The 24,678-nt window shown below is 40.7% G+C and overlaps 1 protein-coding gene across 4 annotated transcripts in view; it reads right to left on the bottom strand.

Annotated features, from left to right (window-relative positions):
- Window positions 1-24,678, bottom strand: part of ADGRD1 (adhesion G protein-coupled receptor D1) — a 158,017-nt gene that overhangs the window by 14,953 nt on the left and 118,386 nt on the right. For all 4 annotated transcript variants that reach the window (XM_064466444.1, XM_064466445.1, XM_064466443.1 and 1 more), the window contains 3 exons: window positions 19,953-20,019; window positions 18,862-18,928; window positions 12,327-12,418 (listed from right to left, as the gene is read on the bottom strand). In XM_064466444.1, the coding sequence (XP_064322514.1) occupies window positions 12,327-12,418; window positions 18,862-18,928; window positions 19,953-20,019 (226 nt within the window). The remainder of the gene's footprint in view (window positions 1-12,326; window positions 12,419-18,861; window positions 18,929-19,952; window positions 20,020-24,678) is intronic.

Genomic DNA, 24,678 nt, shown 5'->3' with positions numbered 1-24,678 from the left:
CTTGGCTGCTCTGCATATGTGAAAACAGATGTTCCTTCAGACTCTCCCCTTCTTCTAACAGAGACCTAGTGCCCAGCTCTGCATTGGACTCAGCCCAGGCGAAGGAATTTGTTACGACAGCTTATTCCCAGAAAACTCATTACCTGTCTCTTCCAAGGACAAGGCAATGGAAATGTTCCAAAGGGCTAGATCCTGCCTGTGGGTGCCAGATGGACCAGGCTAGATGTCATCTATGTCTTTTCTCCAACATTTGCACCTAATTATTTCTTCCACTACAGTTTCCATTGTTTTATCCATTTTCAAAGCTCCCAGTGCAGGACTTCTTCCACCTCATGACAGCTTTCTGTATAGACTATCCCCAGGTATAGTGTCAGTGTGAGGCATGAATCTACATTAGCCCAACACTTACTATTTTTAATTGGCTAAAGCTCTGCAAGTCATCTTGAAACAATATACTGAAAATTAGTCTTATTGCGCTATTTAGAGCCGTCTGAATCTTTTTTATAGTTATTATATCATGTGGTGAAAATCTTTGTTTTCCCGGCAGTAAACCAAGATGACAGACCCCATGCTAATAAAGAGGGATTGTCAAATTAGAGAAGTTATGAAAAGGACCTCATAGTGTTCATTTTTCCTTACATAACAGGAGATTTGAGGGAAGAATTCACATGACTTGAATACTGATATGAAAGGGCACAGCTTGTTCAGAAAGGACACGCAGGGAAAAAGAAAGGGTATATCAAAAATGTAGACCGGCTCAGAGAGCCAGAAACTATAGGCAGACAGATCTTGCAAAATCTCTGCATAAAAATAAAGGCGAAGACAAGGGGAACGGTACAGCACTGTACATCCATTTTGGCCAGGAGGCTAATGTGGATGGGCCCTTTTTTTCCCCTAAACATCTCAAGGGTTGCCCAAAGCACAGGATTAGGTGTTAACATGAAGCTAGCTTCATTTAATTAATGACAATGATAATGAAATACAGTTTATAAAACTGTTTTTTAAGACTTATAAAACTGCAGCCAGTGATGGAAACCCATTACGATATTTTTTTTCCTTTCCTTACTCTGAGATGTCAAACCAGGAACATCACACAATAAAAATACGAGGTAGCCCCTAATTTGTGCTCCAAGCTGGCGATGCCTGAGCCGAAGCATTCTGTTCAGGTTTGGGAATCAGTTTTCAAGAAAAGCCTCTGGAAAGACCCTGGAGCCAAGCAACAAAAATGATTGGTAATCTAGAAAATGTGGCCTATCAAACCTGGGAGAAGTTTCGAGTATATACATTTGCAGGGAAAGACAGACACTGTTGTCGAGGTCCACTGGAGAAGGACTGGCTCCTATTTGTCCTTTCTTAAACTGTCCTTGTAGAAACATCAAGTTTTTTAGGAGAAGCCATTAGGAAAAAAACTTCTGAGCCAGCTACACCCTGGAGAGACTCAAATTTCCATCACCAGAGGTTTTTACCAGTATAAGTGGTTGTGTTTTACATGCAATTCAAAATGGTCAGGAGCAATTACACAGCCAGTTACCACCGTCCAGCTGACAAGTGGCAACAAACTTCATAGCTTGGTGGTTCTGTATGCCTGGGAACACCCAGAAACAGCAGCCGCCCAGAGATGGGGTTTATTGGAAATCTATAGGTTTGGCAAATATTTGTGGCTCTTAGCTTGAAGTCAGCGGGGCTCGTAGTTTAATTTAGGATGACAAAGTAACAATCACATGAGCCCATATACAAAATTTCTGTGGAATAACATCCCCCCCCCGAGGAGCTGAACTCTGAAAATGATCTCTTGACCTAAACAGTCTCAGTGACCCTTAATTATGCAATGATATCAACAGAAAGATCGTTCTCCCATTTCCATGGCAACGGTACCAGTGAACAGCAAAGCTATCAAGGTCAGGCATATAAACTGAGAAAGAAAAGTAATTTTCTGTGTAATGGTTCATATGAGCTTTAACTGCAGTAGCGGCAAATAAATAGCCATATACTTGCTTGATCGCCTGTCTCAAATGTACATAAGGAAAAAAAAAAGAATTGCTGAAGTACAACTACAATCACACTGCCTTGCTGTCTGGTTTCTAAAAACTGCTAGTGACTGCTGCTTCGGAGGATAACACAAACCGCAGAAAAGCATTCAGCTGTGCAATGCTGTAATGTGAGGAACTTAATTTCTTATTAAGCTGGCATTAAAGAAGCCAGGCAACATACGGCTTTTATCGTGTTTATCAAAGTTAATGTGATAGCTGATGCTGTATTACTTGCGGAAAAGCCCAGTCAGAAGTGTTCCAAAACAATATTTTCTCATTTGTCAAAATCAAAATGTTTTACTAACTGGTTTGATGCCCGCCTTCTCCCAGGGCCCTGCCTGAAAAATGGAAAATATGGAAAAGTCTGCATACTTCCCTACTAACCTCCTTACCTCTGGTCCCCTCTCCCTTTCTCCTTCAGCCCTTTGCAGTACCCGTGAGGCCGCCCGGAGCCTGCTCCTGGAGGCCGGCAGCCGGCTGTCTCGCGGGGTGCCGGCTGGCCGCGGAGGCAGGCGGCTCCCGGGGAGCTGCCACCAGCACCCGTGCTTGTGTCTGAGGCTCTTTTGGCTTTTTGGAACCATCTCAAGCCCTTTGCTTTAGTAACATGCGGCAGTATTGGGTATGGTTGCGGTTCCATATACATTGTAAAAATGAAAAATGGACTCTGCAGTCATTTATTTTTTAATTTCTGAGCTGAAGATTTGCTGATTCTTCTGTTCTGTACGGTGGGCTCAGACCATAGCTCATGACAAGCTCCTTTATGTGGCTCCATACATATTTATGTCTGTCTTATCGCTGCTTACTTTGTTGAACAAGTACTCTGAATCATTACTACCTCTACTCACATGACAACATCCAGAGTTTCTTTGTTCTGTTACTGTATTCAGATGTTCCCTAGTTTTTTAATACCTTTATTAAAATAAGGCAACTAACTTGGAAGGGTACTGGAGAAGGTACGTGAGAGTTAAAGAACATGGCTCTTCATGGGGTGATTACGGCACCTCGTGTCAAAAATCTCACCATTTCTGACATTCTCATGCTTTCAGTTATCATCTGACTTAACTGCCTTTTTGATTATTTCTAATATTGTTCCAAGAGAAAACTACTTTTTATTCAGTTTCTTTCCCTAAAACATGTTTCTGCCTTGCATCTTTTTCAATTTAAAAGAATTGTGCATAATTTCCAATTTCTATTTCTAAAACACCTGAACCACATCTATAGTTAATGGCATTTTATTACTTGCCTGAAGATAGTATCTGAAAGTTTCAAAGGACTTTTGATTCTAAAACAGGACATTTTCTTTATTGTAATTACCCATATTTTTCATTTATTTAATTTTATTTTGAGAGCGCATTGTCGGGAAAATATGTAAATCACACTTAGCTAAGAGCTGTGTCAGGCTGGGTAGTGATTTACAAGGGTGCCTAGAGCTCTGCACAAGGTGCACGTTTAAATAAGCATTTACTTTATGCGTTGGCATAACTATAATATTTGTCTTATTATTCTGCATAAAGCTGACATAGAGTTCTGGGATTATAAATTGAACCGAGGATGTAAATGCAGCAGTTCAAGCAAACTCTTGAAGTTATTGCTGTTCACAGTGAATTGTACTGAATGTCATGATGAACGACCAGCCTTTAATTGTTACTCTGGTACCAGGCATAAAGCTATGACTCATAACACTGTCCTCCTCCTACCGGTAGTTTCATGGCTTACAATCAGATATGAAAAGATTGAAACCAAAAAACAATTAGGAAATGTTAAAAAAAAAAAAAAGTTAACTTCAAAGCTCTTTTTCACTGTAGATTTTCAAAAGCTGAAACTTTTCTGTTGTTATAACTCTAAAGTAAAGAAGGTAAAGACGACATGCTATTCTTTAGGCAACCTGGGGAGGGCGGGGGGGTGACACCACACCTGCATTGTTCCCGTATGTCACAATATCATATCACTAACAACATCTTTGACCCGACTCCTGAGTACGCTGGCACCCTGCATACAGCAAAAGACTCATCAGGAGCAGTCCACCCTTAGGCTTGTGGCCATCAGAGAATTTTGTTCTCAGTAAATGCTGTATAAATCCTGATCTGGCTTAAGGCGACCCCTTCTCAACGTAGTACACCCTCAAAACTTTCACTTGCAGTGACTGCTCTTAGCGTCTATCAGGGACTGATGGGCGACCCAAGAAACCATAGATCAGTAAGCACAACAGAGGTTTCTAGACATTGAAGATGAGAAATGGCTGAAGGGTGGCTTGGTCTGGCCCCCTCCTCTATCCCTTCCCTTCCATTACTGATTCTGTTGGGCTCCGCACAAGGTTTCATCACAGGGATTCAATAACCAAGTTTTAATAAATTTCCTTCTATCCTGACATTCGGATATGGAAACAAGCATACCTAAGCATCTCTAATGAAAAGTAGTATATCCTTACACTCAGAAAATCCAGCACCTCTTAAATATCAAGTTTTCCTAGTATAGTTTGTACCTGTATCATAGAATCATAGAATAGTTTGGGTTGGGTGGGACCTTTGAATGTCATCTAGTCCAGCCCTCCCTGCAATGAGCTTGAAGTCTTGCTGCCCTCCTGAATACAAGAATATGTTGTGTCTTACTGCCCTTCCTAAGACGAGAAAGAAACAGGCACATGAGTATCAGAGCTGCTTGTTCCTTTGGACAGGCCCTGACCACCCTGGAGCAGTAAATCCTGTTTAAGGTGAAATGACAGAAAACATTTCCCACAAAAGATGATTTTGGCTCAGAAGGAGACAACCAAATAAAAAAGAAGCTGTGGAAGGGCTCACAATGTCGTCTTGTCCAGCTCAGCCATGGGACAGGATCAGTTGTCACTCCCGGCACCAGATTTAGCCCTGACAGACATTTGTGCAAGCGCTTCTGAAAGCCGGTCAGAGGCGGAAGCTCAGCAGCTCTCCAGGTGATTGACTCCATTGCTTTGCAACTCCCCTCCCACTACTGGAAGCTTAAAGATTTATTTTTTTTCCCCCATCAGTTTAAGCCTAGTATGATTTGTCCCTTTTTCTGTGGTTTTGCAGAGTAGCTTCCTCTCTGCAGCTATGTTTTACATAATTCTAAGCTTTTATTACTTCTCCCAAAGTGTGCCTGAAATGCACCTGAACAATCACAGCATGGCCTGGAGCCTTTCTCCAGTACTATGACTCTTAGCATCTGTCGTAAAGAAACTATTACTGTCATTATGGTTCCTAAAAGATTAGCACTTCCTCATTAATACTCTCATCGGCAACATTCAAACCCATGTATTTTTAGTCTAAAACTCTGAGTCAACTAAGGAGATAGGCAAACTGCATTTGTATTTTTCATATTCAATGAGCCAAAAATTTAATTAGGTTGAAGACATTATCATTGGCAGTAGCACTTCAGCTCAATAATTGTCATTGCTTAATACTTTCGTTTTAATTCTTTCCTTTATTGCCAGTCAACTCTCCTCCTTCCAAGAGTTTCCATGAGATACGTCACTCATGCTGTTTGAAGCCACGTTCAGCGAGCAGGATTCCTTACACACAATTAGAAAATGTCAAGAAAAGTAATTGCTGAAAGCAGATTTGGGCTGCCACACTGCTCTTTCTAACTGATGGCTCTCCTTCAGCAAACGGGAAAAGCTCTTTTCTTTTTCAGCAGAGCACACAAAAGCAGTGGCTCCGTTCCTCCGAGGGTTGCAGCTTCTGCCACCCAGAAAGGCACAGAAAGGATTTGCTAGCGCTACGGATTTTGGATCCCCGTAGACTTTCAGATGAGTTTGAAAATCGTAACTTGCTCCTCACCCCTCTTGGAAGGAAAAAAAAATAAAAAAGAAAAAGAAATTCTCTAATGGTACCACAAAGGGGTGGAATTTAGTTATGGAGGGAGATTGCGGTATCTCCTTTGGCAGAAGAGCTCTCACGAGAGCTTCAAGCCAGTGTTGTGATTGACAAGTATATTCTGTGAAAATGAACAGCTGCAAAAGATCCTTAGAAAGAGAAGTCTTTGGACGTCAAATAACAAGAAATAGGAATGGATTCACAAGAACAGAATGCAACAAATACCTGGTATCCTGCCGAATAATGCCTGGTGTTAAAAGCCCCGACGCCATCGGCACTAACTCGGAGGGCTGGTACCCGAGAGGAAAGGTGACTGGGCTGAACGGCAGGCGGCATGTTTATAAACAACGTAAAATACTGATGCAGTGTCATGGCATGGAATGGATCATTGATTAAACGGATGAGCAATTTGCCACAGCGCATTTGGTGTGCTGCAGGAATATAATAGATGGCTTTGCAAAGTGCTTTGGAATGGTCAATTACACGGTTAAACCATACAGATGTCTGCAGCATCATGAGCTGTTGGAGGACAACTCTCTTGTATTTGTATCTGTTAAAGGGAAAATCTTTCTGTATGGCTCTTTTTTTTTTTTCCAAATAACCGAAGGAATGGATTTGCATTAAACCTACATACTCTCTTTTCAGTTTAATCCAAAATGGTTTACGCTATATTAAAAATGCAGAGCTAACACAACAGCTTACGTGCCTTGCTTGCCCTGCCGAGCGTTCCCTGAAGCCCTGTTTTGCTCCCATGCACTGCAGCTACTGCCATTTGTTCCAATTTTTAGTCATTAATTTAACTAAACAGAAAAAAATGTTTTTCCTTCACTCAATAGAGAACTAAGAGGCTGTTTTATTATTTTACTGAGTGAGGACCAAGCTTTGAGGGGTGAAAGAAATTAGAAAAAGGGAAGAAAGAATAGGGTAAAAAGCTAAGAAATATTTCTAATTTTGCCATAATTGCTTTCTCCATGGATGATTATGATAGCTATCACTTCTGGTTCACTAGCTTCTGAAGTGTACACTTTATAAAAAAGATAGAGATTTTTCCAACTCATTGGACCATTTCAGAGCAAGCAGTGAGAAAGCATTCAATAAGAGTTGGACTTGGCAATTTATTCAAGGAAAGTTAATGAAACTGTCTCTTCTGGACAATACGATGCGAAAGTGAACTAGCTGGGAAAGCGCAGTGGTATGGCGAAGCATGGTGTCTTTGTTTCTAGGCTAAAACTACTATTCCTGCAATGTGCTTTGCATTTCTTCCTCTGTTATGGTTAATATTAGTCTTAGTGCAAAACTAAGGTCTTTGAAAATTGTCTTATACTTTAACCCTTGTAACCCAGGAGCCAGGCAGCTCAGGTAATCAAACAGCTACCTATGACAGTCTTAATCAGGGAAGACTTCTCCCTGTGGGTGGTGAAATGTGCACATTTCTAAACCACTGTCATATTAGATATCTTTTCTCACTGTAACAGAGAAGTAACTTCCCAAATAAATACAGTAATGAGGCTTTGAAGGGGTAGAGCAGCAAGAAAAAGGCTATTTAGGTCCTAATAAGAGTTAATGAATGCACTGAGTGAAATTAAGACTTTACATGCAGTGGAAATAAGCAAGAAAAAGAGTTCACATGGTCCATAACTCAGAAATGTAATCATGTGCCTTTTCAAGCACGTGAGCAATTCCATTAAACTAATCTGCTTTAATTGCATTAAGCTCAGAGAGACTACTCACGTGCTTAAACTCAAACATATGATTAATTATTTCCCTAAAAGAGAGCCCAGTCAAGAAGAATGGATAATGCAAACAAATGTTGTACGTATGGATGTAAATGTTTCAAGGTATTTGATTTGGCATTCTCTAAACCAAAACGTTCAAGTTAGCTTTTTGGTTGAAAATCTGTTCCCTGGATGAAAACATTCTCAGAAAGCAGCATCTGAATTATTACAAAAAATTATTTTGCTGAGAGTCAGTAGCTAATCATCTAATTAAAGGTTCAAATATAATCAAGCACAACTAAGTGAAACAGCTCATATTCTATACGTGTGTCCAATATGCTTCAGAAAACAATACAAAAGGCACGTTCTTAAGTAAATTTAAGCAGTAAAGAGGAGATGATAATAATTCTTTGCTTAGCTTTTACCAGTAAACTGCTCTTGCAGAGCTGAAGTTTCAGATGCTAAAAATGTGACCGTTTTCACTCACACACACAAAAATTCCTACAAGGATGAAATACTTACTGTTCAGACTGTCACAGGAGTCTATTATGCATTAATTAGCATCTCGGATCATATACTGATTGATTAATTATATTCATTTTGCCTTAAATTATTGGGTATTTTGCAGTTTATGTATCATATAAACTCACCCTTTTATGCTGCTTCTTCAGTTTATTGTATATCTTATTGTGGGGGTGCTATTATTTACTTTGAACAAAAAGACACGTCCACACCGGTATCTCTGAAACTAGAATAAAACCTTCAGCAAGATGCTGTCTGGTATCTCCATTGTGCCAAGCACCTTCCGAACCCGAAGAGGTCAGTCAGCCCGTAAAGTACTGCACTTTATTCCAAGCGAAACGTGAACGGGGAAGCTGAATAATAAATTAATTTTAAGATAAAAAAGGAATTTTGTTCACAACTCCCTTTTCTATTTTGGCTTTTAACCATGGTGTTTGACGGGCGCTGCCTTCAGAGGGGAGCGCTGGCTCACCCTGATGCATATTCTCTACTCGCATTTGAATCAGCATTCGGGAGGACCTGTTGCCATATGGAAAATCAGGAACAATTACTCTAAATAATTACATCAGTTTATTGCTGTCTGTTGCCAAGAGAAACAAGCCTTGTTGGTAATATCCACTTGTGTTGCCAAGTAACTTAATCTTTAGGGAAACTAAATACACTCCAGTACTAGCACTTCTCTAACAATAAATATCCTTTCTAACTGATATCATCATGGCTCATAACTGCATCTTTGTTCAGAGAATTTCCTAAGGTAATCTCTGCGCCGTTCTGGGTTGATGGCCTCAGAAGTGTGAGTTCTCACACCTGGCCTGAGACGTGCACCGAGATGGTATCTGAGTACGAGCTGGGCAGCCAAGGCTTCCCTCACAGTCACCGGGGAGAAATCAGAACTTTTAAGGCAAGTGAGGCGAACACTTGACAGACGAGATCAACTGTGTGGTGGAAGCACTGATTTCTCCATTGATCAGGAGTCCAGGGGGAGGTGCCGGCGTTGCGGACTACGTTACCCACCCAGGCTGCCAGCAGAAACGGAAGCCAGTCCTCGTCAGCAGGATTAAACTTGGTCTTTGGCAGCAAAGCCTGGCGAGAGGCGAGCCTGATGATGAGCCTGTTCTGTAAAACCTGTAGGCTGGGATTTTCAGACTACAATGGCTGTTCATATTTGAACTCAACAGCAGCTGCATGCGTGAGGCCTCTTAGTCAGGTGCTTAAAGGCCGGTATAAACATTGGCCTGAGTTACCAAGGAAAGGCAAGCTGGCACTGGCACCTCCTTCACGCTTCTGCCACAGGCACTTCTGCCGTTCTCCTGCCAGTTTTGCTATGCCTTTCAGTTCATTATCACTTGTAAACTTCGAAACCCTGCTGTTTAAGTGCTGTCGTCCAAATTGTTGCAGACAGCAACTTACTGTTTCTCATTGTGCTTGCCACTTAAATTTCATTCCAGCTTGAAAAGACAGCACTGAAATCCCTCTTTTTTTCCCCTCCTAAGTTTATTGGATTGAACAGGCTTCCCTTCCATGGCTCCTTGCACTGTGGGTCTCATATTCTTTTGCCTTTGGCTTTCTGAAACCACGAACACAGGCCTAAAAAAAACCCACTTCTGCCTTCTGTACCACTTCACTGCAGCAAAGAAGTGCACACGGTGACAAGGTGCTTTCTTGTCCCACCAAAATCATGTTGAGCCATTTTAATTCAGCTGCGTTTCTAGGAAGTGCTTGGTAAATTCTTTCTAACATATTGCGGTTTCCCCCATAGCTAATACCCAAAGAACTGCACTATTTAGATGGATGCCTAGGCCCTTTATTTAAGGTTCGCTTTATGCAACGCATTTTGCAGTCTTCAGTAATTCCTCCCTAAGCCAACTGAACTTGTTAATTCAAAACCTGCCCTGTAGTCCTTGCTGACGGTGACGACGGAGCTTATTGCGGTTTTCTGATTTCTCCGTGCTCTCTGTCACTGATTCATTTCGCTGTACTTATCCACTCTCACACGTTAACAGCCTCTAATGTACATCTAGGACCCTTTAGGGGTTGGAGGCACGGGTTTTCTCACTATGAGAAACATGTCCCGTGCAGCTGTCAGAACAGCACCCTCTCGGATTTTGTTCTCTTCTTTTTTTAGAAATGGTACCATGGACAGAATGATTTCACACTAGATTTCTAAACTTCTCACCTGCCGAAGGAGTACTGATGACAAGAAAATGAAATCCAGTGTTACAAAGGCCTTATATTTCTCTTTTTTCCAACAGACCAGTGTCTTTCTCCATGACATCCTCTGTACATTAAACTCTAATTCATCGTGCCTCACCAATATGTTGAATCAGGGTATAAATACTTTCTAAGATCTGATTTGGACAGCTATTTATGTCCTTCTTATTTCAAATTTCTTCTGAGGACCCATTTCTGTAATGATATCTACAGAAAAAGAGCTATTCTGTATGTTCTGTTTACCTTCAACTGTATTTTATTGAATTAATTTAGTTCTATGTGGAAAGCTGCTCTGTCAGAGCATATTGCTGCTTAATCAATAATTTAATGATTGAATGCTTCCAGACAAATCTCCCCATTGATTATCATTTTTCTCCACCACCGTCACTTTCGTTAGGTGAAATCCTAAAACTGTATTTTAAAAATTACTTGGAACAAGGAGCATCTCTCAGCCAGGCTGTCTGGACAAGTCATATTTTCAGTATGGAGCTCCACCATTCCAAATCTACAGCTGATAATAGTTGAACTAAGAACATATACTCCTGATTAAATGGATGTCATCTTATTCCTGCACCCGCCATTCATAAATTGTGTTACTTACGTACACACACAGAGTTTTCTTTTAAAAACTAATCTATGTTAGTGTGCAGGGTACAGTGTGCCTTGAATCAGTTCTTTGTAATACAAGTAAGGAAATATCTAAGCACATAGAGCAATCGTGTAGCTCCTCTTCTATTTATGGACGTTGTTCCTTTGTCTTCATAATTCTAATAGTTTATGCAAATTGTCATTGACAATATACAGTTATTCGCTTCCTAGAGTTCTGTATTTCCTTTGTATTTCTGAAGGTCACAGGGACTCAGCCAAACCCGAAACAGTCATTTTAATTCCCAGTCTTTTCACTGTACTACAATGTAATTATCTTATAGATTTTTTTGTGTAGGCTTATTTACTGTTTTTCTTTTCCCGTTGGATAAGTATACAATAACTAAACTAACCTCAATTAGGTAACTGCCGCCAATATTTAAAACTTAATGGCATTTTAAAAATTACATAAGTAACCCAAGCATAAAAAATTGTTCTTTATGATACCATTTCAGAGCAGTGGCACCAAATCCTTATCATGCAATAACCTGTGACTCAGAAACATTAAACACAAACCATCACCATATTTTCCTCCTACCTAAGTTACATATTCCTTGAGTTATATACAGTGTCCTTTTTGTATTTGGACTAAAGCACCTTTAGGAGATACAAAACACAAAATGGAATAGTCAGCATCTTACTTTAAGCTCAGTATATTAAATTATCTTCTTAGCTACCCATATGTAATCCCATAGATTTTAGAAATCAGAATTCATCCTTGTGTATTTGGATGCAGCGATGTGTCTACATTACATATCCCCTCCAGCCTTGCTAGCACAGTGTTTTAAACACAATACACTCTCAGAGAGGCCACCACCCCAAGAGGCTTAAGGCACCTTGATATAAAGACATGCTTGAATTTATGTACACATTTAAATCCAGCATACGTCTGTGTGCTTTGCAGTATCAAGAGAGTCTTAAAGGTAAGCACATGCCTAAATATTATGCTGAACTGGGGCTAGAAACAACGTTTGTCCTCTGAAGGAGCAGAACAGTTGCAATACCCCAACACTACAGATTAATAATGCTCCGTGAGTTTCATCTTTGAATACAACAGGGAGAGGAAAGTCTCCATTAATAAAAGGGAAAATAATGATTCAGCAAATGTTGGGGACTGTAATAATCAGGAAAACACATTAGCTTGTGCCAAACCACAGGTTTCATCCTGTGCAGCATTTGGCTTTTATAAAATATAGGTTAACTGGCTGCGTCCAGGAGAATGATATGCTACCTTTAACATTATTTGCTTTTTACTAGAGAGAAATGATACCAGTGTTCTGAGAGAAGTGCGTGACACATGTCTCTGTGATATAACAGTGCTGGTGTGAGATTATTAACTTGTTATAATATAATTTGAATGAGGAAAAACTTACTTGAAGGCATTGGCATCTCCGTGGACCTTATAGTTGTCTGCGCTGATTCTTGAGATAACTCTTGTGACAGCAATGAGAATACCAATATTGACCTGAAGAAGAAGAAACAAGACTTGGTCAGGAAAGTACTGACCGTGTCATAGGCGCAAACCGCCCCAGGAGTCTATTGTACAAATACAACGAAAATAGGAACTTTGCATGGATTGTATTTATTTGGCAAAAGAGGATTCCAGTTTTGGACTGGTATAGTTTGACCCTTGCCAATAGATTTCCCTCTCCCCACTATGGGTAGCTCTTGCTTGTTCTTTCTTTCCTTCAGGAACAGTCCCTGTCTGTTTAGGACAGCTAAGTGCTCAGGATCCCTACTGTACAAATAAATACCCTAATAATCTACTACCAGATGACAAATTAGACAAGAACTTCAGTGAACAGAGGCATGTGTCTGAATGCTCTTTGGTTTTGTGCTTGCACGTGCACAGGCTTTGGAAAACACCTCTCTCGCTAGACTTCACAGTGTACAATTCCTGTTTCTTAACAAAATCTGCTTGCAATTTAAGCACAAGGTTATTTTAAAACAGCAATGAGGAAAATATGTTAAGCCTGAACTCTGGTCTTCAAAAGCCCTGCTCTTTTTGAAGTCAGGCCCAGCAGAAACATCAATAAAATGAAAAGAACTCCCACCAGAAAAGTAGGAAATCTTGAAAAGACTAACACTGAAAATCTCTAACAAAAGAGAGTTTGCTCAGGAGTCACAGGTGAAGAAAGAAGGAAATCTTTATCACTTAAAGGAAATGTGGCAGAGACTGTCTTGCTGTGCAAAGATCTTGGGTTTAAAGAAAAAAAAAAGAAAAGAGAGAATGTAAAGGTGAAAGACGTATTTCCCCCTTCCTGTCCAAAGTTACACATCAGCTACAAAGCTGATATTTAGCATCAAGTTAAGAACAAGGGTAGAAAAGATTTATTCTGAACTGCAGCACAAAAAGAAAGAGAACACTTCAAAATAGTGCTGTTGCTGAGTTAAAACTCAATAATCATACTCTATTTTTTCTCTCTCTCTCTAAGCTTATATATTTTTTATATATATATATATAAAAGCTTCTCCTCTTGTGCAGTCAGTGTGACTATACCCTTTCCAGGGTTCATTAGTAATATGTTTAAAAGATGAGAAGGAAACACTGTGATCTCACTGCTGATAAAAACCAAGGTACTTTTAAAATTAGCAACAAACCATGACCTGAAGTTCTATATTTAAATTTCCTGAACTACTTGAAAATTTTTTGTTAAGTATTTTGAGAAAATAGAGTAATCTCATCCAGCCTAAATAAACAGATTAGCTACAAATGTCTTCCTTTGTTACTATTTTAGTAAATAAAGCATGGAGGTATTTCCACTGCCCTTATAATAGGAAACCAAAATACAGCCACTGAATTGTTCCTCCTGTGGCATCTGCTGCAAACACGTTGCCAATGATTTGGATAGGAGACTGCTTAGTTGATGAAACACTCATTATGATTTAACCTATATCAGAATGTTCAAACTAGGAGAATAAACATTTAGGTAAGGGAACTGTATACAGTTCCCATGTTTTACTTTTCTGGAAGACCAGATTACCTGACACTTGCAGTTATTTTGCCTTAAAATTACAAAAGGACTGAGAACACTTTTGCATGCAGGTATTGGCCACACTCTATTTTTTGAAAGAACATAGCTAATAACATTGGTGCTTGTTTCCTAACTCACAGCACTCCTTTCAGGGCAGCTTGTCCAACCCCAGGCACTCGCAAGTCTCTGGTCTCTCTGAAGTCGGCAGGAGCTGCCAGTTCCCATTATTGTAGGCCTGATCCAAAGCCCACCAGAGCCCATGGAAAGATCCCAATGACATCAGGGAGCTCTGGCTCACTCTAGTAACTACTTCATCTGACTAAAAATTGTCAGATCAGGAAGAGAGTTCAATGAGTAAGAAGGACTTCTTTCAATATCTTTCCTCATCAAAAATTTGTCAGACCAGCTACAGTGAGACAAATGCTCTCCCTCAGGTTTTGTTTGCAGGGGCTTCACCTAGATTTCCTCCAAGTCTCATGTGATTTTTGTTTCTTCTTTAGTGCAGTGCCGAAGTCCCATGCGTAAACCCCTCTGATGTGGTGTGTTGCATCCTAGCCAAGAAAAGGCTTGGCAGCACAGAGGGATGAAAAAAGGGATAAAACATATTGCCTTAATTAAATCCATTGACCAGCATTCCTCTAAAACCACAAACTATTTTAGGCTCCAGTTCAGTTTTGGGCAATGGTACAGGGAGTTATAAGCGCCTCTTCCAGTCTGAGGTTTAACATACTCTCTCACGGCACAAGTTCTTTTGATCCTTATGATGACATCATCAGTAGCACACTGACGCTGCAAGTTGTTGCAGTTGCAGCCCATTGCTAGGTCACATCGGAAATCCTTACTGGGTATTGTGCGTTTCCAAACACAGCTCGTTGGTTACATTAGATCGATGTTGACAACTGGGAGAATGATACTGGAAAGCCTGTTTGCACTCAGCTCTCCCAGGGCAACTACAGATGGAATAGACCAAATTGACTTATTTTAGACTTCTGTGCACATGACTTCGTATGGAGGCATGTAGAATCACACCAGTCAGAGCTGAGTATCAGAGCAAAACTTGGAGGTTGGAAAGGAAATACACCAGAAAATAAACAAGAAATAAAAGGTGTAACAGATCCATGGCTTCTAGTCGTTCCTAATATCAATCTGTAATTTTTAATTTCGTACAAACTGTCTCCTTGTTCGAAAAAATGTTGCACGCTTTCCTGTTGGTTAAGTAAGAAGGAAATTGGTTTTAAAATAATGAAAGAATTTAATTTTAAAATAGTAGAAGTGCTCATAACTGAGAGCTAATAAGAAAAAATGAGATGCTTGGCAGCTGTGGTCTGTTCATTTGTGCTCTAATCCACCACAGCACTTAAGTATGTACTTGATTCCAATGACTCTGAGGATTCCTACTGTTTCAGGGCCTTTAAACACTATGGCTCCAATTCTGTCACCTTTTCCCATGATGAATGATGTCTAATAAGGGACACAAATTGTCACTTTCCAATCAGTGTGCCTACCTGCAGAGTAAAATACTACTCAACATACAAAAATGATCCTAATTATGCACTGGTACATAAAGGTATGAATTAATACCATGAGACAACAGACTAAATCATGTCTGATCAGCAGGCATAAGGAAGAGAATTTTTTTAAATATATAGAATATTCATAAGCAAGTACCAGCTGAAGACAGCGATGGCAATCTCAGCCTGGGACCCAAGTCCCATCTGAAGACATCAGTTACAAAGCTGATGCCTCCACAGCACAGGACTGCTAGCGATATGCTAATGGAAATCACTTAGCTACATAAAAATGCTGTTTATCAGACAGACTTGTAAAAAAAACACCAGGAAAATAACTACTTACAGGGAAACCAATGGAAAGGACTTGCCACTACAGCCCAGTGTCTCCCCCCCAATGGACCGCTCGCTGCCTGCAGCACGCCCACTGCTCTGTGTACACAGATGCTTTCCGCAGAATTTCCTTAATTCTGCCATATCTATGGAAACACACCAAGGCAGCAGATGGTTGATAACAAACAAAGCCTTCTGCCAGAAGTTTTAATGTCTTGTTCCAAAAATTCAGGTGCTTTGTCAAGTTCTTTTTTCCCTTGAAAACATGTCCCAGGCCCATTTTGGCTTAAATTAGTTTGGTTTTCAGATCAATTGCAACAATTTTTTTTTGTGAAGCTGCCTTAAGTAGATGCTATAGAGGCTTGAGTGATGTGGTTTGGAGAGTGGGGGAGAGGGATCTTTAAACCTTAAGATGCAGGTAAGCCAAAAGACCTACACATTGAAGGAAGTATTTTGTTCATCACATCCCTGGACTCACATCCCAGGGAAAGAGCACTTCGGGTATGAGAATCCATACAGGGCTGGGAGGTCCTGTGAATTACTCCCTAGAAAAGTATGTGTGAGTGTTTTTTCCCAGTCACACTCCCACCACATCATTCGGTTTGAAGGCTCCGTGATGTCTATATTGCCTGTGAGGCTGCGGCAGGACCAAAGCAGACTGCCTGCCTAGTCTCTAGAGAGTGGGAGTTGAAAAGAGCAGTCTCCCTGTTTTCTTCGCAGCATAATCCTTTTTCTTGGCAGAGAGAAGCTGTGGATGGAAGTAGTCAAAAACTGCTTTTTGAGACATATTTTCAGAGCTAAACACTAGTTCATGCAACTAGTGGCTAATTCATTATTTAAAGAGCACAGGCACACATGCACACACAAAATAATGCTTAGCCTTGTTATTTCCCTATAGGCACTAACACATTTTTCAGCTAGCGCAGTCAATGCCCAGAGAGGATAATTTGTCAGCTAGCTTGCTGCTATTTTGGGCAGAGCTGGGTTTAGTCTATTTAACAAATTGCTCTACGTGGATCAACCTTGTGAGCACGTTTTTTTCCCTTTCTCAAAATATTTGTATCCCTACAAGAATATAACCTGAGCTGCACAAATATTATATATCATAAATGAGAGCGAGACTTTCATTGGCAAGCAGCTACACATGCGCATTGTTGAAGGCTGTGCTCACTCAGGTGAGTATGTGCTTCACTATCTGGCATGTTTTGATTAATATTAACTTAGGACAGCAGCTGGGAAAGATTTTATTTTACTGGTTGCATCTTATTTCTTCCTTTGCTGCTGAACAATGGCCAGAAAGCAAGTGCTAATGTGAGAAGGTGTTTAAATATTATTTTAATTGCTCTCCAATCACCAATATCTACATATCTTTGAATATAAACTCGTATACAGATGGTCCAAACAGGCCAACAAGAAATTAAGTTTGTTGGAACAAAGTCCAGAGCTGTTTAGCCAGCTCTAAACCAGCGAGCAACATTTCTGATTTACATGTATGTGCTTTCATTTGGCTAGAAGAAATTCTGCCCTTCCTGCACAGGGACTTTCCAGTGTTGTCATTAATAATTTGATTAAAACGCTAACATAAGGCCATTTCTGCCACACCAATATAGTGACTGTTTGCATTGTTTTCTTAATATATATTTCTATAGCCTAGTTTTTCAGAGGCTGTACCTTGGGTGGAAGATGCTGGACTAGGCTGGGCTGGGTGCCTATAAGAAGTGCTGATTTCACAGTTTCCCAGGCAAATGTTAGGATGTGCACTCAGCTGCAGTGTAAAAATGCCTGTGATGGAAAAGGTCATCCAAGGAGCCACCTTCTGCTTGCCAAATAGTTATAGAGATATGCAATGGTAAACACTAGTTCTATATGTATAGCTCGCCTTCCCTCCTTTGGCATGTGAGCAGGATTAGTGGGGTTTTTACGGTGTGATGAAATTTGGGGGAGCTTCTTTGTGCTTTCTGGGGAAATCCTAGCTTTCTTGGGGAAGTACAAGGCACAGTCAGTGGCTCCTTTGGATGCTGCTCCTTGCAGGTAATCCTGCTTTTGTTTTACCTGACCCTCCTTAAACACCACAGCAGGCAGACTCTGGTCTAGATTTGGGCTCATGCCTTTAAAATCTAAGTAAAGCTTTAAAGACAACCTGATTTCACTAATCTGTGAGTCTATTCCATGTTCATACTGTCACTCTGACATTATAACCTGCAGCAAAAATCGTAGATAACCTGATCAATTAAAGTATTGGAAACAGTGCTGAAGAGGAATAATCTCCCACTTAATCCCTGCAAACACCCCTGACTCCTCAAGTAATCACAGCGATTAAGCTACAATTCACTGTAATTTAATGTGTGGGCATAATTAAACTGCTGCAGGGCATTCATGTATCAGCACCAGAGCCGTGACCCTGCACCCTGCCCTGGAAAGATGATGTTCATTATAGCTGGCAGAGGTGTCTGCAGCAGCCACCCGAACGCCGGCAAGCTCACCTTAACAGCCCTGCCTTGATCAGCCACACAGCCTGCCCTACCTGACGCCAAACCCCAAAACCAGAGGAGCAGCACAAATCCCTTATCAGGGTAAGAAGGCAGGTGCAGCTCGTTATCTTCCCCAGAGCTCGCCCGAAGGGCCACCGCTCGTGCCGTTGTTTTAACCCATTCCTGCCAGCCTGCAAACTGCCGACGACGGTCTCCACCGAGGGCACTCGGCTTTGCTGGGAAGAGTGAGCTCTCTACAAGCAAAAGCTTCAAATACCAGTGGGGTGGAATCAGCCTTTTGGCTTTTACTGGGGGATTTTTCTGGGAATTATTAAAACTCCCAAGGCTACTCAATACTACGCAGTTATTAATGGCCCCAAGGGGGCTGTTTTGGGAGAGGGCTCTCCCGCTATTTTAGGTTGTATTTTTGTCTTGGAATACTGAAATGAATGGACTGAGGATTAATATGCATACACAACTGTGTAAAGCACAAAAATCAGAGGAGGAACAAACTGTGGACCATTCATCTCTTGTCATTCGTGTCATCGGACCTTCAGCTAGCTCTGCTGGGGGCCTGACGCGGCCGTGCAAGGAAGCAGCAGCAGCCGTGGGTTTACCTACCAGAATTACAAACAACGCCGGCGCCACAAAAGCCCAGATTGCTCCATTCTCTAATGAAAGCCAGCAGCTGCAGAGAAAAATCAGAATGGTTTTGGATGAAACACAGAGTCATTTAATGAGTAACGTTCTTAATTATAAAAGATACTAAGAGAGAGTGCAAAAAGGCTGATGAATTTTAAAAGCAAGAGACATGACAGAGCATCAATAAGAAGCTCCTTTTCCCCTCACACTTGGGGAATCTGAGGCAGGATCTCTTTTTGATTTGTATCTTGCAGAGAGTCAGTGACAGCTATCTGCCCCAGCACGCCTTCAAATAGCATTAGGGGCGGAAAGATGGGAAGAAAGGGAAGGTTTTATTTGCTATTTGTTGTTCTTGTATCCCGTATCACAGGGACTCATTCCAGCGCTGTGAGCACTGTTGTAGCAAGAGACAAATTGAAGCCCTCCCTGCCTTGCCTGGCTGGTGGTGAGGAAGAGGCTGGGAAACATGCTGTCAGCTTCACATGCCTCTCTCACCGCAGCGATGATACAAGGCACTTTACCACACAGAGAAAATAACCCTTCCTCTTAATCTTTTGCTTGCATTATGGTCAGATCGAATCCCATGGTGGTTTTTTCAGATAAATTTGCTTTTCTTTTTCCAAATTGGAAAGGAACTTAATTTTCAAAAAATTTAAGAATATCCATTCTGGATCTTTAGATGGTTAACTGCCATTTTCTTCAAAAGAATAAGTATCTTTAATCAAAGATTATTCTCATCTTGTTAGAAACATTTCAGCCCGCACTTCAGTCCGGGGTGGGGGGGGGAGCAGGGAGCTCACTGTAGGAGGCCGCTGCAGCAAAAGGGAAAAATAGGCAAAATATCTCAGGAGTTTTTGTGCATCTCAGCAGTCAAAAGCAAACCCGCGGCTTCTCGGTCTAAAAACACGCCTCTACAACAGTCGTCCTTTAGCAGGCTACCTCCCCTACTCCCCAGCAGGATCTTGCAGGACTACGTCCCTGTTGTTGGAGGTTAACAGCTCTACGTGTGTCTCTCCCCATCGGACTTCCCAGCCGTATTGCACCCGGAGTGGCGACATTTTCATACGCACTTGCCACTTTCTCCGTAGCTGGCCAGGGACGCTGCTGTAGAAATGATGCAAATCACCAGTGGGCAGCCTGCAAAACAGCAAAGTTGGGGGCAATATCAGTAACAAAAGTACATCTTCCAGTAAATCCTGCAAGTTCAGCTAAATTTCATATGAACAACAGAAGAGCTCAGGGTAGTTTTAGAATGAATTCTAACTCGGCGTCCTCCCGCAGCTGTGTAATACAACATGTTTTAATCAATTAATGTCAGGCAAACAAAATGACTTTTCAATAAAGTACTAGTTTAACAGTTAAACTGAATTAGTGCTAATTTCATTGAGAACCATAGTCCTTTTTCAGCCTGGGTTTTGTTTACGTAACTTCTGTCTCTTGTTATTCAAGCAGCGGTACCCTGTAGAGAAATATCAGGCTTATTTTAACCACTTTCCCCCAAGCGCACCTTGTTCAAGAATTCCAAACAACCTGAAAAACAGAGCAGAGTTTCTCACAGGGGCGCACGACAGCAGGCGAGAGGACAGAAATGGCGACGTGTAGTTATCTACAGCATCACGCATGGCAGCGAGAGACAGCTATGAAGAGGCAGAAGCAAATTAAGACCCCGCTCAGATGCCTGAGACTTATTTTGACAGAAATATGTAATAGCTCCACAAGATTTCTGTGTTTAAAGTAGGCTATGTTTCCAGATGGGTTTTGACAGTTCCAGCATGCTGCATCCTGGGAGCTGGAGGAGTGCTTTACGGGATCACGCAGGAATTATACAAAGGCATATATACACCATTATATATACGGTCCTGCTGCCCGGGGAGCCGCGCGCCTCCGGCCCTCAGCGCTGCGATACCCTGTTGTGCCACTTCAGCACAACTTTCCAGGCCAGGAGCTGGAGAGGAAGCGAGGTTTTTCTTGCCAACAGTTCTGAATATAGTAAAACCTCATCCCTTTGAAGATTAAATGATTGTCTGTTAATTCCTGTATGATTTAATAAAATGTGAAGGTTTGGGCTTTTATCATCTTATGGAATTTAATAACCAGGTCCCAGACAGAGTATTATACATGATAGCTTAAGTTTCAATTTTCTTTTGAATTCTTCAGGTTCTCTGCATGAGGCTTTTACAAAATTCTCTGACAAGTAATATCTGCTTAATCTTACCAATATCATCGTCACAAAATTCTGTAACGTTTTCCTGTACTGGCAGAAATAGAAATTTTGGAAGAAGTATTTTCATTCTTTAATGACTGTGGGTAGAAGCACCTTGTATTTATAAATAAGAAAGATACTCAGTAGTTAAGAAGCAGCATCTACAGACGTTGTTTAGGTGTTAGACTTTGAAATCCGTTCTGCAGGATTGGGTTTAATATTCCATGAACTTGATTCTGCTCTCCCGTGCTTGTCCAAATCAGGAATAACCCCTGAGGAGTAATATGTGTGTAAGACCTAAGCAAAGGCAAGATTTTAGTTTACTATCACATCTGCCTATTTAAGAAAGGAAATTCCTATACACATTTGAACAATATCAAGAATAATTATATTCAACAGAGCAATTAAGCTCAGACATAAGCCTATCTGCTGAAACTCAGTCTGCCACAGGTATGTGAACTACCTGGACTAATCGTCCCACAGGTATTTCTACAAATTCCCAGTCACATCTTCAGTTGCTGAGTAGACATTGTTGATTGGCATTGTTGGTCTTCGGATGCAAGCTGTCTTTCCACAGCGGGGACTTTGTCACAGAAGCAAAAATACCTGTGCCCAGATAACTGTCCTTTATGCTTCTAGTCTGCCTTTTTTCTCCCAAGTCAAATGCTGGGTATTCAAAGGATTTAGCATGACTCTTAATCAATTCCAAATGGCAGTGAAGAAGAAAATCAAATACAGAATTCCTTTGGAAGATAATAAAACCTAGGCAGATGAAACATAGAGCAGTCATCTGCATAAAAAAGAGCTGTTAAGGCAGTGAGAATAAAATGGTCGGCAGCCTGTAGTACCGTGTTTGACTTTTCTTTGCGTTAACAAGATACTAAATGGATAACGGCAATGGAGGCAGAATCAAGGTTTTGTTACAGTGAAACCGGAGTATTTTTCCATTAAGAAACAACCACTCAATAAATTCCATAAAGGTTGAAAAAATATATTTAGCCTAAAGGCACCATAAGATTTGATCTGGACTGAAGAATCCATATGGATTATATATTATACACAAAAGTAAGTGTGTTTGCTTAAGCTTTTGTCAGTAATAATTACATAAGAGATGTGAAGTTTAGTCTACACCCATAATAGGTAATGTTAATGTTGGGCTGGCACTGGTTATCATCCACGAAAGATTTATGGTTATGGTTTATTACTGTTTCTGAATGTTTCCTCTGTTAGCAGATGCCACAAATACGCTCACCAACCCTACTCCAAATTGCCGAATTTATGGTGCAATAGACCGTGCTTTCCAGAGCACAGTATCAGATGCAAATGCTCTAGCACACCTTCCTGGCAGCTGATCTATGGCACTGGTGTCATCTGTCTCTGTAGTCCTAGAGCATCACATTCAAATGGGGTAAATCAACCCACGTGGAGCCGTGTGCTGCTGCAGCTCGAGTTCTCCGGGTCCCCAAGCCAGCTAATTTGAAGCTACCTCCCAAACTTGGCACCAAGTTTGATGCAGAGCAGACATAAACTCTTAGTACCTGGCACAAGAAGCCCAGTAACACAAGCCTTGCTGAGGCAAAATCCTCCCTGAATTCAGCCCAAATACAGACACTAGGGTGACGTCTAAAAGGAATGTTAGCTAGGTGCTCCTCTTCAGCGTTAAACTTTACATCTAATCCATTTGCTTTATGTTCCTGAGGCACTAATGATAAATAAAATGGAAAATGCCTGTAAATCTGTATGCCGCATTTTGAAAGCTTCTGCGTCTTCTGTACTTAGCAAAAAACAGACAGGCTATAGAAACACTGTGGCAGACAATTCGAAGCAATTTTAGGACATTAATTCTAAAAGGCTAAATATGTCATTTGTTGAGGAAGATGAAGCATTAGACACAAATGAAAGTATATTTCCTTCCCATACTGAAAAGATCTACTTTACTTGATGGGTGAAAGTATATTCTCCCATTTGTTTTTTAGAAGTTAATTTTCTGTGATTTTCTTTTTCTTCTGCTGCATTACACTGCATCCATGCACAAGTCTGGGACTACATCAAGCAACAGCAAATAAAGAAATTCAGGTCTTTTGGCAGCTCAGAACAAAATCTTCATTCTAAGGCAATCGCTAAAGGAAAGGAAATTGTCTGAAATAGGAAAACATGTTAAGGCCAAAGTGCCACAGCAAAATCTCCGCTGTCACAAACTGTATCATCAGAGTCCTACAAATGGGTGGGTGGGAAAACTTTTGCTACAATAATCTGTGTGTGTTATGCTGAATCACCAAGGCAACAAAGTTTTTTTTCTCCCCCAATCAATCTCAAGGTAGTTTTAAAGGTAGGATATTATCACCTTCCTCAAATTGCTCTTCTTTTGAATTCCTGACAACTGCAGTCTTTGAGGTAATTTTAGCACCCTTGGGACTAAAGATAACACACAGGAACTTCAATCAACTCTGCACACTTGGTGTTCTGTCTCTCTGATTACTCTTGAATTCACTTTACAGGAGTAATATCTCTCAGAAATCTCAACAGATCTTTGGAGATCAGTGACATTCAGTGTAGAGTTCATTGTCGCTGTCTCCTCTCATTGCCTCAAGTTTCAATTTGTCATTAATATAGGCTTTGCAAACTTTTACACGTGTACCTAGCCCAGTTTTTCTGCTTAAATAAGAACGATGGGCCTGGGTTTTTAAATTCAGGGCTGGGGTTTGTCATTATTCCAGCAACTATGAGTTTGCAAAAGTGAAATCCATTCACACTTCAATTAAAAGCAAAGAATAAAGAAATGAACTATCTGTTTTGACTAACATGAGATGTGACATCGTCATCTTCCACTTCTTTCAACCCTCTTTGGTCAGTATACAATTTACTAAGTCAAAGTGTAAAAAACTAGCCATTTTTATTAGATACTGGAAAACATATATCTATTATGGTCTCAGAATGGCACAAGAACGCTTGACTTGCTTTTCACAGCTGCCGTCAGTACAAACTTACCCTCATTTTAAGAGCCAAACAAAATAATTTTAGGACAAAACCTTTTTAGCCTCTTTCCCCAGCCTCGCAAGACTTCTATTTAGCTGTGGGAATTTTATTGGAATATACCTAATTTCTTTCTATTGCACTTTAATCAAGTTCGTGAAGGAACAGCCCAGGCTCTGTCCCCTAGAACACGAGCACGCGCTGCTGCCGAAGGCAGTACTTGATGTTTGATCTCTAATTAAAGATTTCTATTCACATTCAGTGCTATATATATGCTAACAAAAGAGAAAGTTGGGAACTGACAAACCTGGGTGTCCTTTTAAGATGCAATGGGCATTTTCTCTCTAAATCATCATTATTCAGCAACTCCTATTACCAACTGGATGAGCACGAGAGCTACATACCGGACAGCGAGTTGCGATGCTGTTGGCTGAATGAAGGTTGCCTTGATACTTAGCAAGAGATAAACAATTTGGAATGCAGTTGCCTGGTTAAATTACTTCAGGGATGTTTAGACATACTTGCAGCAACGACATGATGTCAGATATGATTAAGGAAATTCAACATTTAATTCAGATGTAAATACTTTGAGCTATAGGGAAAAAATCAAGCAATACAAA

The sequence above is a fragment of the Phalacrocorax carbo genome, chromosome 15 (genome assembly GCF_963921805.1).
Source record: "Phalacrocorax carbo chromosome 15, bPhaCar2.1, whole genome shotgun sequence".
In the NCBI taxonomy this organism is placed as follows: domain Eukaryota; kingdom Metazoa; phylum Chordata; class Aves; order Suliformes; family Phalacrocoracidae; genus Phalacrocorax; species Phalacrocorax carbo.
This window is presented reverse-complemented; position numbering and strand designations above follow the sequence as displayed.